The 15,564-nt window shown below is 56.5% G+C and overlaps 6 protein-coding genes across 6 annotated transcripts; 4 read left to right on the top strand and 2 right to left on the bottom strand.

Annotated features, from left to right (window-relative positions):
- Positions 1 to 1,878: 1,878 nt before the first annotated feature.
- Positions 1,879 to 2,813, top strand: INS49_001960 (uncharacterized protein; the record flags this gene model as incomplete). Its single annotated transcript, XM_043162779.1, has 4 exons — positions 1,879 to 2,337; positions 2,424 to 2,494; positions 2,603 to 2,718; positions 2,809 to 2,813. 4 exons carry the CDS (start codon positions 1,879 to 1,881, stop codon positions 2,811 to 2,813), a joined length of 651 nt encoding a protein of 216 aa, XP_043031285.1.
- An 891-nt stretch (positions 2,814 to 3,704) lies between these two features.
- Positions 3,705 to 5,260, bottom strand: INS49_001959 (uncharacterized protein; the record flags this gene model as incomplete). The annotated part of the gene is made up of 3 exons (XM_043162778.1): positions 3,705 to 4,200; positions 4,266 to 5,155; positions 5,240 to 5,260. 3 exons carry the CDS (start codon positions 5,258 to 5,260, stop codon positions 3,705 to 3,707), a joined length of 1,407 nt encoding a protein of 468 aa, XP_043031284.1.
- Positions 5,261 to 6,051: 791 nt separating this feature from the next.
- INS49_001958 (uncharacterized protein) lies at positions 6,052 to 7,941 on the top strand (the record flags this gene model as incomplete). The annotated part of the gene is made up of 2 exons (XM_043162777.1): positions 6,052 to 6,472; positions 6,554 to 7,941. The coding sequence occupies 2 exons, from the start codon at positions 6,052 to 6,054 to the stop codon at positions 7,939 to 7,941; spliced, it is 1,809 nt and encodes a 602-aa protein (XP_043031283.1).
- Positions 7,942 to 8,358: 417 nt separating this feature from the next.
- On the bottom strand, positions 8,359 to 9,367 carry INS49_001957 (uncharacterized protein; the record flags this gene model as incomplete). Its single annotated transcript, XM_043162776.1, has 3 exons — positions 8,359 to 8,463; positions 8,539 to 9,229; positions 9,321 to 9,367. 3 exons carry the CDS (start codon positions 9,365 to 9,367, stop codon positions 8,359 to 8,361), a joined length of 843 nt encoding a protein of 280 aa, XP_043031282.1.
- Positions 9,368 to 10,643: 1,276 nt separating this feature from the next.
- On the top strand, positions 10,644 to 12,231 carry INS49_001956 (uncharacterized protein; the record flags this gene model as incomplete). Its single annotated transcript, XM_043162775.1, has 3 exons — positions 10,644 to 11,088; positions 11,160 to 12,138; positions 12,201 to 12,231. The coding sequence occupies 3 exons, from the start codon at positions 10,644 to 10,646 to the stop codon at positions 12,229 to 12,231; spliced, it is 1,455 nt and encodes a 484-aa protein (XP_043031281.1).
- Positions 12,232 to 13,983: 1,752 nt separating this feature from the next.
- Positions 13,984 to 15,481, top strand: INS49_001955 (uncharacterized protein; the record flags this gene model as incomplete). The annotated part of the gene is made up of 4 exons (XM_043162774.1): positions 13,984 to 14,153; positions 14,390 to 14,451; positions 14,534 to 14,746; positions 14,877 to 15,481. The coding sequence occupies 4 exons, from the start codon at positions 13,984 to 13,986 to the stop codon at positions 15,479 to 15,481; spliced, it is 1,050 nt and encodes a 349-aa protein (XP_043031280.1).
- Between the last annotated feature and the right edge of the window lie 83 nt (positions 15,482 to 15,564).

Genomic DNA, 15,564 nt, shown 5'->3' with positions numbered 1-15,564 from the left:
TGGACCCGCTTGGAGCTGGATGGGGCTGCGTGGGAGAGGCCGGGGAGCCGGGGAGCCGGGGCTGGGGCTGGAGCTGGAGCTGGCCATCGACCTTGACTGCAACTCCGTCCACTCCACGTCCACCCCTCCGTCGCCCTACTCGCTCTGCACGTCGCATGCAGAACCCCTCCCTTTTGAATATTCTCTCGGATACGTCCAGGTGACTTGCCTCGGCCAATGGGACCTGGCAAGGGCCAGGACGGCCTATTGTGCAGCCACCTGTTGCGACTGGACAGTTCAAGTCTTCGGAAAAGAGCCAGGGGCGGTCCTCTCTACTAGGCTATAGTCTGCACGTATGGTCCAGAATCTCTCTAGATTCCAACGCCTAGGCGAGAAAGAGGAGCGTTCCCTGGTCTCGGGACTGAGGGGCCCGAAGGTTTCCGGACAGTGAGCACTGGCAGACTGACAGACTGCCTGCCTGCCCGTTCCACGCCCGAGGCCATGAGCAAACACGAGCTTCTTCTATAGCCTCCACTGTGGGATTGAAGCGCGAACTACAAGGCCGCGCTTGCATGAACGTGTCGACGAGGCTGTTCCAAACTCGGAAAAGGCGTCTGGAAATCGTCGGCACAGTTGGCCAAAGGGGTCTCGATCCCTCTAGTATCAAAAGTGCTGAGGGCGTTGGATATTTAGCCGCCTGGCCGACCCCGGCCCTCGCGATAGTACGAGCAGACCGAGGGCGCGACATCGTTGGTGGGCCCATAGAGCATTCACGGCACAGCCTGAGGACGCGCCCAGTCGCCTTCGTCCTCGAGGCCATCGTGTGCCGTCAGGTGACCCTCTCCTCGTCCAGGTGTCTCCGTCCAGCTGAGGCCAGACCTTGTGTTTAGATGGTGCCAAGTCCGCCATTGCTGACGCTACCACAAGGCCTGGTGGCTGGCCGGCGTAACCCAAAGCTGTAGGGATAATTAAGCTTAATCAACTGGACCCTGACAATCTTGTCCTGAATTAGTATCGTCGATACAACTCCATCACGTCCAGACCACCGGTTCCAGCCTTTCTATCACGTAAACTTCGTGACCTAAATTGCTCAGGTCACGACTCGGCACAGCCCGGCGTCCTCCACGGCCGTCCGTGTCTTTCCTCTCCCTCACCACTCGCCGTCGTGTCGCTCCTGGCACGTTCTGGCATGTCCCCCGACACAAGAGGGTTACCAACAGCAGGACCCTTCTTGCAGGCGCAAGCTGTTTGCAGCTGTCTGGTGGCCCGCATTTAAGGACCGCCGAGATGCTGACAAGGTCCGTTGACCGCCCCGAGGCTACTGCCTGGGGTCCAGCCGTCAACTACTCCTCCCTCGCAAGGGCCTCCAGAGCTCGAGGCCACCCGGTTAATATGTTTTCATCTATCTTACCTTTTCAACCGCAAATTTGCAGTATGAGTCTGACAAGCCTCTCATGCCGCACTACTCTCAAGATGTGTACCCGCGGGGCCTCTAGCTCGACATGGAGTTACTTCGCGCCAGGTGCGTCCTCGCCGGAGGCTTCAGCACGGCGTGCCCACAGATTATTAGTCTCTCGAACCACTCAATCAACTGCACCTTGGCGGTTCTCCTCGACGGAGCGATACCTCCATTGACTGCTCGCATTCTCCCGCGCTGCCATCGTCGAGCTGGTCACGCCCGAGCTGCTGGAGAGAGGGTGGCATTGCTAACGAGGGCGCTTATGTGTATCATAAACACCAATGCGACGGCGGGCGCGGTCCCTGCTCTTGTGTATAAATACGGCCTCGACTCCTCCAAGTCGCGACTCTCGAGATGGACCCGTCCAGTACCACCCGTCCCTCCCGACAGCTGCCCTCAGAACTGCCCCTGACCGTCTCGTTCAACCTCCGTCTGACAGGATGAAGTCCCTCGCTACTCTCCTCTTCCCAGCCGCGGCTGCGGCCCTGCCCGGTCTCAACTTCCCCGGCGGCTCCAGCGCCGGCGCGGGTCCGGATCCCAGCCAGGTCACCATCGCGGCGGCAAGTTTCAGTGGGAACGGCTGCCCCCAGGGCACCGTATCCACCTCGTTTAGCTCCGACAAGACCGTCGTCACCTTCGGCTTCGATGCCTTCCAGACCTACATTGGCCCGGGTACTGTCGTCGCTGACCGAACCAAGAACTGCCAGCTCCACCTGACGCTCAACTACCCCGGAGGCTTCCAGTTCGCCGTGCTCGACAGCACCTACCACGGCTACGCCCAGCTGGACACTGGCGTCACGGGCACGTTCCTGAGCACCTACTACTTCTCCCAGGATGCCACCGCCACAACCACCACAAAAACTTCCATCACGGGTGGCGGACTCTGGGCTGCGGGCCAGGTAAGTTCGGGCGGGGAGGGAGTGCAGCGCAATAGTCCAGCTCACATCCAGAGAAGAGAGGGAGAGAGCTGACAGTAATCAAACAGGTTTACACCAAGAACGACCAAGTTCCCACCGCCAGCGTCATCTACTCGCCATGTGGAGCCCAAGGCATCCTGTGAGTAGTAGCATTTGCCTGGAATCATATCTCACGGCTCCCAAGCGGCCCCCTTCCCCCAAATGATTCGCAAGTAGGGAGTGCAAACGCTAACCACGGGCACCGCAGAAACATCAACAACCGCATCGCCCTGACTTCGACCAACAGCTCGGCCTCCGGCTCAGTGACCGACGACGATGCAACCGTCGCTTTCACCCAGCAGGTGCACCTCAGCTGGCAGAAGTGTACGAAATAGTCAACCTGAGCTTCTAGGCTTGGGGATGTCACCATCCGGGTTTGTCATTCCCACGTGGCTGACGTGGGGTTGTTGATAGGTTGATCTGCCTGCCTGCCTTACCTCCACACACAATCCTCGATCAGACGGCAGTTCCCGCAATTGCTAACGCCTCGGCAACGAAGTGTTTTCTGTTTATATCCTGAAGCCGTCTGTGAATAGTCTTGTGAGCGGAAGCATCATGCGGCGGTGGACGAGGGAGGTTAAGTTGTGGGTTCTCCTTTTGCGTAATGGTCGCGTTTGTTCATCGCATGTTATAGCATCTGCAATAAGTCAATCAAGCCTATTTACTCAGATGTATATTCCTCGGTATAAGACCCACCATCTATAGTGAAGACACTAGATCTTATCCTAGAGATGCCCAATACTAGTAAACACGCCTCCCAGTCTTGGTTCGAACGAATTAATCCCGACTGGAATTGAAAAAAAGAGAAAAGAAAAAGAGAAAAGAAAAAGAGAAAAGAAAAAGAGAAAAGAAAAAGAGAAAAGAAAAAGAGAAAAGAAAAAGAGAAAAGAAAAAGAGAAAAGAAAAAGAGAAAAGAAAAAGAGAAAAGAAAAAGAGAAAAGAAAAAGAGAGGGCAGAGAAGTACAGAAAGAAGAAAGAAGGGAAGGGAAATGGATAAAAAGAGAAAGTTGACATGCAACAGGCAGGATTCGCTGGTCGTCACCGACCCAACTACTAATTGCCCTCTCACAAGCTTGATGGAGGGAGAGCGGACGGGATCCTATATTTTCTTGTGGATGTGATCGCATGTGCCGGAGACGGGTAGATTGGAGTTTATATGCATATGCTGTAAGTGGTGGTTGCTGGGTGTCTTCATTTGGACGAGTCAGGTGCGGGAAGAACACAGTGGACCACCAACCGCCCGAAAACATCTCGATACAGATGCTGATTTCGCTTCTTCTACATACCTCATACTTCACGAATGTCTGCAATCAATTGCCCTCAACCTGTTTCAAAATGCCTGCCAAGTTGATGCTCTTTGGCCTCTCGATGGGCAACCCCAAGGCCCTGTCCCAGATCAGCTGCGCCAGTGGGCCCAGACCTCTCGACACACCAAAGGTGGCCGTGTAGTAGAGCGTCTCGGTGAAGCCGTAGTGGTGGAACAGCACGCCACTGCTCGAGTCGACGTTCGGGTAGGGGTTCTTCGTCTTGCCATGCTTCTTGAGTACCTCGGGCGCGATCTCGCTGTTCTTCTTCACAAGCTGGAAAACGGGGTCTTGAGCAATCTCTGGACGCGCGGAAGCATAGTCCATGAGAGCCTCGAAGCGAGGGTCCGGTTTGCGAAGGACGGCATGGCCGTAGCCAGGAACGACGCGACCCGAATTGAGAGTCGACCACAGGTAGTCATGGACATCCTTGTCGGTATACGAGGAAGGAATGGCTTCCTTCATCTGAACGATCCACCGGAGGACTTCTTGAGCGGCGAGGCTAAATTAGCAGCAGGTTAGCGGGAGAACGTCACTCAGCTGGAAAAGGGGGGCGGGTGATCATACCCATGGAGAGGTCCCGCGAGACCCTGCAGGCCAGCACTGTAGCTGAGGAACGGATCGCTCAGTGCACTTCCGACGAGGTGGGTGGTGTGTGCCGACACGTTGCCACCCTCATGATCACCGTGCAAAGCGAGATATAAGCGCAGCAGGTCCTGGAAATTCTCGTTCTCCTTGCCGCCCTTGCCCAACATGGCAGCAAAGTTGTAGGACCAATCTTGCTCGAGATCGACGTCCGCCGGCAGAGCACCGCCTCCCTTGTACGAGTTCTGGTAGATCTTGGCGGCGATGGTGGGCAGCTTGGCTAGCAGGCTGATGGAGTCGTCAAAGGTAGGCTCCCAGTAGTCGGCCTTGTTCAAGCCCTTCTCGTATGCCTTGGCGAACTTGGAGGTGTAGTTGAGGGCGGAGACGGCAATGGCGAACTGGGTCATGGGGTGGAGGTCGGTGGGAAAGGCGTCGAGCATCTTGTTGACGAAGTCTGGCAGCTGGGCCTGCTCGGCCAGCTGGCGCGACAGGACGCGGACTTGGTTGGTGGAAGGAACCCTGCCCGTCAAGAGCAGCCAGAACATGGCCTCTGGAAGCATCTCGGTGCCAGTCTTGCCCTTGGGCAGCTCCTTCTGGCAGTCCTTGATCGTGCGGCCGTGGAAGCGGATGCCCTCGTTGGCATCGAGAACGGAGCCTTCCCACACCATGGCCTTGAGGCCGCGCATGCCGCCGAGGGTGTTCTCGACCTTGACCTCCCCAATGACCGCGGAGCTATGGGCTTTGACTTTCTTGAGGAGCTCGCGCTTCTCCGGGATGACCTCTTTGAGTGTAGTCTTCAGGTCGGGTTCCGAGGAAGACGAGTATGGCCTAGCCGAGAGGCTGACAATGGCGCCAGGGCGGGCACACGGAATCTACAGTTGAAGAAGACGAACGGGTCAGAAGATACCCAGGCGCGGCGGGAAGCAGCACTGCAAGGACGGAGTCGAGGTTCTTACCCGTGGCCTCAGAGCGCCCATGGCTCGCGAAGAGCTCTGGACTCGAGCAGCCATCGTGCGGACAGACAGTGCAGGCTGGCTGTTCCTTGTGTTGGGAACAGATGTGCGGAATTGGGACTTGGACTGCGATTATGACTGGGAAAACACAGACAGGTCTGTCTTCACGAGGAGAACAGAGCCGAGTTGACGGACAGAAAGAGCAATTGTGAGGTCGGTTCGGTATTCAAAGCAGGGAGAATAATAACACACACTTCTCAACAGATGGTTTTGCCGATCCTCTCGGGCTAATGGCAGATAGGAAACCACCTTTCCCCAATCCTCCAATGTGCAGCACACACCCGGGCAAGCTTCCAGCCGCGGGGATGTGACGCTGAGCCCAAGCAAAGGGACCTCGGAGCTCCCCCCCCAGGTTTCCCCTCCACACCCCAAGGCCCTCAGCTGCCGATGAGCCGAGGCAAACCGACCCACAGCAGAGAGACACCGTTGCTCTCAATGCCCGCAGCGGGTGCCCATTGCCCAATCGTTCCTCCTGGGGTTGCCGCTTCCCCGCGCCCAAAATCCCACTCCACTGTCCCGAGTTCCTCGCGGCTCCGAATCGGCGACATCGGCCGAACGGGGACGTCACGGCTCACACGCTGCCCCTTCACCTTTTTGCCTCCTTGAGCGAGGTCATTTTGGATTACTGTACTCTTGGATTGAAAGGAAGTCTTGGCTGTTCCAAGCCACATTCGCTCAAACTTGCTCGGCACAGTTCTTGCATCTTGTCCACATTCCATCCCTTCGCCATTGAATAGGGAGCAGCAAGGACCAGCATGCTGCGAAGACTATCAGCCTCGGTCCCTAAGAGGGCGACATCCAGGCTGTCCACGGGCACCCGCGCCCCAGCCTATCCGGGCTCACTCCGACTCTTGTCCTCGACGACACCTAGTATGGCCTCGCTGCCAGCTGTTTCCCCGCCCATATCCAGCTCGCTCCCGTCAGACTCCTTCCATGTCCTCCCAGAGCAAGACAAGACAGGCCCGCCTGAAGATGCCCTCTACCAACAGCAGATCAGAGATGTCGAGGAATGGTGGTCCACCTCGAGGTACGCCGGTATCAAGCGGCCATATACAGCGGCAGACGTCGTGTCAAAACGTGGCTCTCTCCAGCAAAGCTATCCCAGCTCTCTCATGGCCAGAAAGTTATGGAACTTAGTCCAGGAAAGGCTGAGCGCCGGCGAGCCTATCCATACCAGTAAGCGACCAACATCACGGAGTGTTTCCATTCCATACATCTCAGACCTGTGCTGACGTCTCATGTGTGTCTTCTCGGCAGTGGGCGCCATCGATCCCGTCCAAATGACCCAACAGGCCCCCCACCAAGAGGTCCTCTACCTTTCCGGCTGGGCATGCTCCTCCACGCTGACCTCCACCAACGAGGTCTCCCCAGACTTTGGCGACTATCCCTACAACACCGTACCGAACCAAGTACAGCGCATGTTCAAAGCCCAGTCCATGCACGACCGCAAACAATGGGACCTGCGCAGGAAGCTCGCCCCCTCCGAGAGGGCCAAGGCACCATACGTCGATTATTTCAGACCCATCGTTGCTGACGGTGACACGGGCCACGGTGGCTTGACGGCGGTGTTGAAGTTGGCCAAGCTGTTCGCCGAGAACGGTGCCGCGGCTGTGCACTTCGAGGACCAGCTCCATGGCGGCAAGAAGTGTGGTCACCTAGCGGGCAAGGTCCTAGTACCCATCGGAGAGCACATCAACCGCCTCGTCGCGGCGCGCTTCCAGTGGGACGTCATGGGTTCCGAGAACCTCGTCATCGCCCGCACAGACTCCGAGAGCGGCAGGCTGCTGAGCAGCTCCATCGACGTGCGCGACCACGAGTTCATTCTGGGCGTGGCGGACCCCAGCCTCAAATTTTTGGCGGAGACTCTGCAGGAGATGGAGGCAGCTGGCGCCTCGGGCCCGGAGATCGACGCGTTCGAGGCCGAGTGGGTCAAGAAGACGAAGCTGGTCACTTTCGACGAGGCGGCTGTGGCGCACCTCAAGGCGGCGGGGGGCGACGTCGCAAAGTATGAGAGCACAGTCAGCGAGCATCGCAACATGGGCTTGACAAGCCGGCGTGCCCTCGCCGCAAGCCTAACGCCTGGTGGTAAGGAGGTTTACTTTGACTGGGACGTGCCTCGCACGCGCGAAGGCTTTTATCACTACAAAGCCGGCATGGAAGCCGCGACCAAGAGGTCAATTGCATTCGGGCCCTACGCAGATCTGCTCTGGGTGGAGACGGGCGACCCCAACGTCGAAATCTGCACCAAGCTTGGGCGTGCCGTCAGAGCCGTCCATCCCGGCAAGGGTCTGGTGTACAACCTGAGCCCGTCCTTCAACTGGATGGCGCATGGTTTCACCGAAGACAAGCTGAAGTCTTTCATCTGGGATATCGCCAAGGAGGGATTCGTCATACAGCTGATCTCCCTCGCGGGGCTGCATAGCACGGCGACGATCACGAGCGAGCTGGCGAGGGAGTTCAAGAAGGATGGCATGCTGGCATATGTGAACCTGGTGCAGAGGCGCGAGAAGGATCTTGGGGTCGACGTGTTGACGCACCAGAAGTGGAGCGGCGCCAGCTATATGGATGGCATTGTCGGCGCCATTCAGAGTGGGAGCTCGGGAAGCAGGAGCATGGGTGAGGGGAACACCGAGGGTCAGTTTTGAAAGTGTCACATTGGAGGCATTTTGCGCGGGAAGCAGTAGCACCGAGCGAGGAACAATGTGGCAGAGACCGGACCTACCTAGCTCAGGACACATTAAACAGCTTACAATTAATCACAGTGCAGCTTTCTGGGTATTGTTGTGGTTTTCCGCGTGATATATGCCTGCCACCGTGGCCAGACACACCACCGGAGGGTATGTAGTCTCGAAAGAGGGCTGTATTCAAGTCACACCGTTTGTCACCACTGTTCAGCTACAAGACACGGCTTGCATGCGTTCAAATGGCTACACCGCATGTAAAACTTCCTGGATTCTGCACCACGTGCACGACAGTGATCATCTGAGATCATTCTGTCAGCTTGGTAAAATCATCGAATCTGCAAGAGAAATTGGCATGCCATCCATGCCTTCCATACGACATTATGCGTCTAGTGAGTCCTTGAGCGCGTTGTTGACGGGTGCCGCGCTGGCCGGTCCCTCGGGTGTGACGTAGGCCTTGGTCATACCACCATCAACAACCATATCCTAGATGAGTTGTCTGTCAGCATCTGCCCTCACCGCAACCTGGTTTTGCAGCCGTGCCGGGCGGATATCACTCACATGGCCATTGACGAAGCTGCTCTCGTCGCTCGCCAGGAACAACACTGCCTGGGCCTGCTCAACAGCCTCACCGAACCGGCCGGTGGGGAAGTGGACCTCGCGCCTCAGCCTCTTCTCCTTGTCGTCGCCCAGCCAGTCCTGCAGCAGCGGGGTGTTGAGGGGCGCGGGGCACAGGCTGTTGAAGCGGTAGCCGTCGCGGGCGTGGACCATGGCGAGCTCCCTGGTCAGGGCCAGGACGGCGCCCTTGGACGCGGTGTAGGCGAGCTGCGGGGTGGCGGCGCCGACGAGGGCGACGACGGAGGCGGTGTTGATGATGGAGCCCTTTGTCTTCTTGTGGCGGCGCAGGGACAGCACGGCGTGCTTGCAGCCGAACCACACGCCCTTGACGTTGATGTTCTGGGTCAGGTCCCAGATCTCCTCCGGGGTCTCGACGGCGTCGGCGTCCCTGCCGTGCATGATGCCCGCGTTGTTGAACATGACGTCCAGGCCACCGGCCGAGTCGAGCTTCTCGACCAGGGCCTGGACCTGGGCCTCCTTGGAGACGTCGCAGAGGGATGTGTCCACTCTGGCCGAGGGCACGAGCTGCAGCACCTTAGCCTTGGCCTTCTCGAGGGCTGGGGCGGAGATGTCGGCCATGAGAACGTTGGCGCCCTCCTTGGCGAAGAGGATGGAGGTCTCGAGGCCGATGCCACTGGTTGAGGACGACGATGGTCAGCGAACCTGAGGGGACGGCGGCGCAGAGAGGAAGGGGAGCCGTGGGGCCAGAGGCCGATGGTTCTCACCCAGCAGCGCCAGTGACGATGGCGTTCTTTCCAGAGAGTCGTGCCATGTTGCTTTGATGTTGCTATTTGCTGTTTGCTGTCTACTGTCGGAGGAGAGGTGCGCGGTACAGGCAAGGGTTCAAGGGTGAGACTGAGGGAGGAGCAAGGGTCACGGGCGAGTGTCTATTGGTGGTTACAAGGAAGTTGTCGGGAACGAAGGAGAAGATCGAAGACGAAGATGAAGCCAGTTGACCAAAGCCTTAGTAAGTGAACACGCTGCGAGACTGTGGGTAGGCAGATGGCTGCAGCTTCCGTTGTCGGCGGTCTTCCCAAGCCGTTTCGTATCAAATACTATGGATCGGTATTGTGGTACGTATGCCCAGTATGCGATTGTCATCTCACGGGGCTGATTGGGCATTGGGGTCGGTAGCCTCGCCCGTGACGGGATTGTTCTCACAATAAATTCCACACAGCCCACCTGACTGTCCAACTGTACGTGACACAATTGTCAAGGCATCGATGCATCCTTGGAAGCGGCCTGTGGCCGTCCAAGGAAGTAACAGTATCGCGGGCTCTTATCAATGCCTCATGCGAGCAGAAAAGTCCCTGACTCGGCCGCCCGCGGGCGATCACCGGACCGGATCGGGTACCACACAGCGCCCCGGGGCGGGGACAAATACGGAGAAGGTACATGCGACAACAAGCACCGAGGCAATGGACGGACGGATCAGTGCATTGGTCTCATAGGGACGGACTGCTTGATCCTTTTGTTCGAGTCGAGTGGCCAAGCTGCAAGCTGCCCTATGGACAACTTGCCAATTTTCGAGCTACGAAGGGAGAGCTCCATATCAAATGAGGGGCATCGAACAGATAAGACAGGTACGTACTTCCTTTGAATGAGGGGCAGTCTTGACAGGTTCCTGTGGCACAGCACGGGCCACCAATGACGTTGCGATCTCGGGGGAAGCTTATCTGCACACAGATGCTACGGCACCCAATCTCACTCACCTACATTCGCATGCAAGCTGCACCCTGGCGCCTTGTCTCGTACCTAGGGATCAGCAAGCCCCACGAGGTCATTCGCAGGGGGCTACTACCACCTATCTACGCCATTTTTGCAAGTCAAGCTGAACAGGAGCACGGGAACGGCTCCATTCCCTCTCTCCCTTCTGCTGCCTCCCGCTCCCAAACTAGACTGCTCGCTCCCGCAATTCCTCCACGTTGCAAGCAGCAGATTGTCCCGGGCAAATCTTCTCTCACCTTGAGCATTCGTTGGGCCTTCTCTTCTTGCATATCTAGCTTCCTCCTATAGTCGAATAGCAAAGAGCTCACGGGATACACATCATGGCTGCCGGAAAACCCTCCCCCGATGCGAACGACATCACCGTCGAGACTCTCCCCTCCATCCTTGCTGATGACAACAGCGTCAAGCTTGCCGGGGTAGACGTAGACGGTGTGCTGCGTGGAAAGCTGGTCTCCAAGAAGAAGTTTCTCTCTATCGCAAAGACTGGTTTTGGCTTCTGCTCCGTCATTTTCGGCTGGGACATGCATGACCAGACCTACTTCAAGGAGCTCAAGATCAGCAACAAGGAGAATGGTTACAGGGACGTTATCGCCATCCCAGACTTGTCCAGCTTCCGCAGGATCCCCTGGGAGGACAATGTGCCTTTCTTCCTGGTCAGCTTCCATGATCCGGACACCCAAGAGCCCCTGAGCGCCTGCCCACGGTCGCTTCTCAAGAGACAGGTCGACAAGCTGGCTGAGAAGAGCTGGGGGGCCATGGCAGGAGGTAAGCACCTCCGCGTCGCATACAATGTTTGCAACAGACCTCCGATCACTGACTCGTCCCCATCGATCCAGCCGAATATGAGTTCTACCAGTTCAAGACACCGGACGACAGCCAATCGGCGGCCTCCTACCTCAAAGAGAATCCGACGCACACCCTACCTGCCCTGACCGAGGGCATGTTTGGTTACAGCATAACAAGGCCGGTCCACAACAAAGACTATTACTATGATATTTTCAATACTTGCGAGTCTTTTCACTGCAACATCGAGGGGTGGCACACAGAGAGTGGCCCTGGTGTCTACGAGGCTGCCCTCGAGTTTGGCGAAGTCTCGGGCATGGCTGATCGTGCAAGCTTGTTCAAGTACGTCGTCAAGTCGGTCGCAACCAAGTACAACGTCACGCCCTGTTTCATGGCCAAGCCAAAGCAGGGCCTTCCTGGAAACTCTGGTCATATGCACGTGTCTTTGGTCGACAAGGACGGCAAGAACCTTCTCGTCCGCGAGACTCCGGATCCCTCCTCCCCCTGGCCTGATATCGCTCAACTTTCCGACACTGGCCGGCATTTCCTGGCGGGTCTCCTGGAGGGCTTGCCAGATATCATGCCCATGTTTGCCCCAACTATCAACAGCTACAAGCGCCTGGTTGAGAACTTCTGGGCGCCTGTGACGGTCTCATGGGGTTTGGAGCACAGAGCTGCGTCTATCCGTATCATTGCACCGCCAACGTCGAAACCCGGTGCTACCCGCTTCGAAGTGCGCGTTCCAGGAGCCGACGCCAATCCTTTCTTCGTTTACGCTGCCATTCTCGGCTGTGGAATCAGGGGGATTGAAAAGAAGTTGAAGATTCCATGCCCACCTCTGGGCAAGGGTGATGATATTGGCGGAGCGTCCGATCAAGGCGAGAGGTTGGCGAAGAGTCTCAAAGATGCTGTGGAGCGCTTCACCCGGAAAGAAAGCATCGCCCGGGAGGTCTTTGGAGACGAGTTCGTCGAGCATTTCGGAGGCACGAGGGAGCATGAAATCCGGCTATGGGATGAGGCCGTCACGGACTGGTAAGTCTCGATCGTCACAGACCTACACTATCTCTTCCCACAGATCACTAACTCGCCTGCAGGGAAATGAAACGTTACATTGAGACGGTGTAATATAGTGTTATGGAAGCGACGAATCTGGCGTTTCGCATGGCCGTCGGTGGCATTCTTTTGCATCCGGGAAATGGAAACGAGTTATGGATGTGGTCTACTTATGTTGTGCCAGCGGAAAGTAGCCGCAGAGCTCAGGATACCCCCTCGCATATATATCTACCCGTTTCACAGTCGCGGAATCATGGCAGTTCTACACGCGTTTACTGATTTAAGCAGCGTCAATTGAGATGCCACGGGACCTCAAGGACTCTCAGCGCAGCGTTATTGTGTACATTAACTATGGCGCTCTCTTGGTCGCACGAGAACGGACTGGAACAAGATACAAGGTACGACAAGAAGCGGCTCAAAGTCCGGTGAGCGAGCCTGGGCCAGTCTTCCGCAACCCGAACATGGGGGCAGTTTCGAGTGCATCAATTTCTGTTTCCAGGAAACCGGGACTGCCCGCCCGTACAGGGGAGACAATGTCAGGCAATCACCGTTCGGCCGTGCAGCAGCCATGCATCTTGAGTGAGGCGAGGAGGGATCAGGACCTGTTCCGGCGGCTCGAAGTGTGGTCGCACAAAGCATGTCTCGTGTCATGCAGCCGCCCCTTTCGACCCACCATGGGCTTTCAAGAACAACCATGAGGAGCAATATCGAGATGCGGCGGACTTGCATGCAACGTGACCGCACTACGGCAAGGTTCGCCACATCTTTAGGATACGATGACAAACAACCCCAGTGAGATCTTGCCGACATCCCGGACCTGGCAAAGAGAAGAACGTCGACGAGTCTCCGCAGGCTGAAGACGATGGCGAAGGCGGCATGGACATGGGGCCATGGGCGCTGTGCTTGCCTGCCACTACCATCCCCGCCCAGCCATGGAAAGTCAAGGACTCAGCCCAGGATCTTGCGATCCTGCAAGCTGTCGTATAAACCGGACGGCCTCGTCTGTGCCCGCCCGGGTACTGCCACAGGGACCGTGCGATAGCGGATTCTTTCCGCTGGCCCCGTACTGAGTACAAGTCGGACCATGGCAAAGACGCGCCTGCTTGAGGTTGGTTATATATCCGCCGAACTTCATTCTGCCCGTCGGATCCCCCATCCGATACCGAGCTGGCTAGGCTGGACCGTGGACCGCATTGGCTGGGTCAGGCCTCTCCCTCCGTGTTGAGCGCATCCACAGGTTGCTTTGATATAGTGCGATCGGTGATTTTTTTGCTTCGGGAGTATAGGAATCGATGTCTCATCTTCTGCTGGCTTCTTGCAGGGGCGTTGAAGATGGAAGAAGCCGAAGCGCAATGATTCACCTGCACATGCTCCGTAGCCGTGCGGTTCCTCTGGCCAGTGAGATGGGCTCGCCGCGCGCAGAAACTTCGACAAATACATTGCCGTGCGGCATTTGCCACTTTTTCTTGATCAATCCATGTCTGTACTCGCAGAGTCTAAGAAACGCCTGACATAGCAATCCCAACAGTTGGCCTCTGTCAATAAGCATGGTGAAGAATGGCTGTTGGCAGCGTGAAGAGTGATGGCGCCTGGTTAGGCAGCAAGGGCCAGTGATTCACGCACCGTCCTGATCGACTCTTCAGAGTTTAATTAAGAGACAGCTTTGCCTCCCCAATGGATTTCCGCTTTACCTCTCCGCCACTCTGCATGGAGTCATCGAGCGAACATAGATTTGTCGGCGAGACTTGACCAAAACGTCCCGCTGACGTTTCTGACATCGCGTCTGCTGTACTTGTTAGTCAATAATCACACCGAAAACTCACCATGGGCAGACTCGTATCATATCCACCCAACGCCCTTGAAGAGGCGCACGAGGCAGATGTGTCTCCTAATGGCAAAAGAGAGGTGAAATATCCGTTCGCCTTCAAGGATTTGGACTGGGAGGCATATCATCGTTTTCGGCCGCTTTATCCCGACAGCATGTTCAATATGTGGTAAGCAACTCTCGTCTCTTGTCTTGCACTATACTCTGAAGTTCCCTCACTGCCCCTTCTTGAGGTCGGGACAGCTATGAGTCTCCACTGCTTGATCTATTGCAACAGGGTGACAGTAGGATGTTATGGAGGTAGTATCTAAATGCACAGGAGTCCTGTAACATGTCGACTGGGAAATCTAGTAGTTTTAAACGGTTACTTTCCTAGACAAAATGCGTTGCTAAAACAGTAGAAAGGCTATCCTACCATCGGGCCCATGGGAACGGGATGTTCGGATCCGCTCACGACGTCGGTGCAGGTGAGCCAGTATTCTCAATGTCTCTCTCTCCCTCAGACTTCGTCGCTGTGTTTCTAACAAACCCTTTTCTGGCATCCGCAAGGCCCAGCTCCCATAGCCCAGCGACTTGTCCACCACTTTAACCGGGTCGTTGTAAGCGACGCTGGCAACGCGAATCTTATGGCCGCGAAGGATATGCTATCCTCTTCTGCATCACCGGCGGAGAATAGGTCAACATACACGTTCCTACACAGCCCTGCTGAGTCTATTCACAACTCAGTAGCTCCGTCTTCGATCGATTTCGCGTCCGTGGCCAGTATGTTCATCCCATACCCAAGATCATCCTCTGCCCACTTCTTCAAACTTTGACCCAGGAGTCTGAGGGCTCAGGAGTATGATTCGAACACAACAAGTCTGGGTGATCGACTGACGGAAAACTTAAACAGTGGCGTTTCACTACTTTGACGCGCCGAAGGCGATCAAGTCCATCGCTGTGACATTGAAACCTGGGGCTACCTTGGCGGCAGTAACATATGGATTCAAGCTGAGATTCCCCGGCCACCCGGTTCTCGAGGAACTTTGGTACCGCGTCGCAAGTAAGGAGTCCCTGCGGCTAATCAGGGAAGGACTCTTCCCCGCCGCGGTGAAGGGATTAGCGGCAGCCATGTCAGGACTTGACTTCGTCCCGCTACCATTAGAGCTCTTCAGACCCGGCGCCAGGAGGATGATGGTGAATGCGGACAAGAGCGACGAGCGGCCTCTTTACTTTGTGGACGAAGACCGGTCGTGCTGGGAGCCGGCGCCAAATCGTATCGGGCCATCTGACTCCCGGGAGTTTGTCAAGGACCAGTGCTGGCGGCGAAAAGCGGACGCGTCATGGCTGAGAGGCTTCCTGGCGAGCTCCCAGATGGGATTTAAGCAGCAGACGTGGGAGACGGATGAGTGGAAAGAGTTGGAAAGTGTGGTGCTCTCTGCTGGTGGGCAGGTCATCGTCGAGTGGCCTGTGGCGATGATTTTGGCGACGAGAAACGATAAGCCTGTCATTTGGTGATGTAAGGCTGATCCCCTTGATGAGCAACGGGACAAATTGGGAAAGTTTCTATCCTGCTGGTCTTGGCAAAGGAAAATAGCAGT

Source organism: Diaporthe citri (assembly GCF_014595645.1).
Source record: "Diaporthe citri strain NFHF-8-4 chromosome Unknown scaffold_1, whole genome shotgun sequence".
NCBI classification, from domain to species: domain Eukaryota; kingdom Fungi; phylum Ascomycota; class Sordariomycetes; order Diaporthales; family Diaporthaceae; genus Diaporthe; species Diaporthe citri.
The sequence above is the reverse complement of the archived record's forward strand: the minus strand, read 5'-3'. Positions and strand labels throughout refer to the sequence as shown.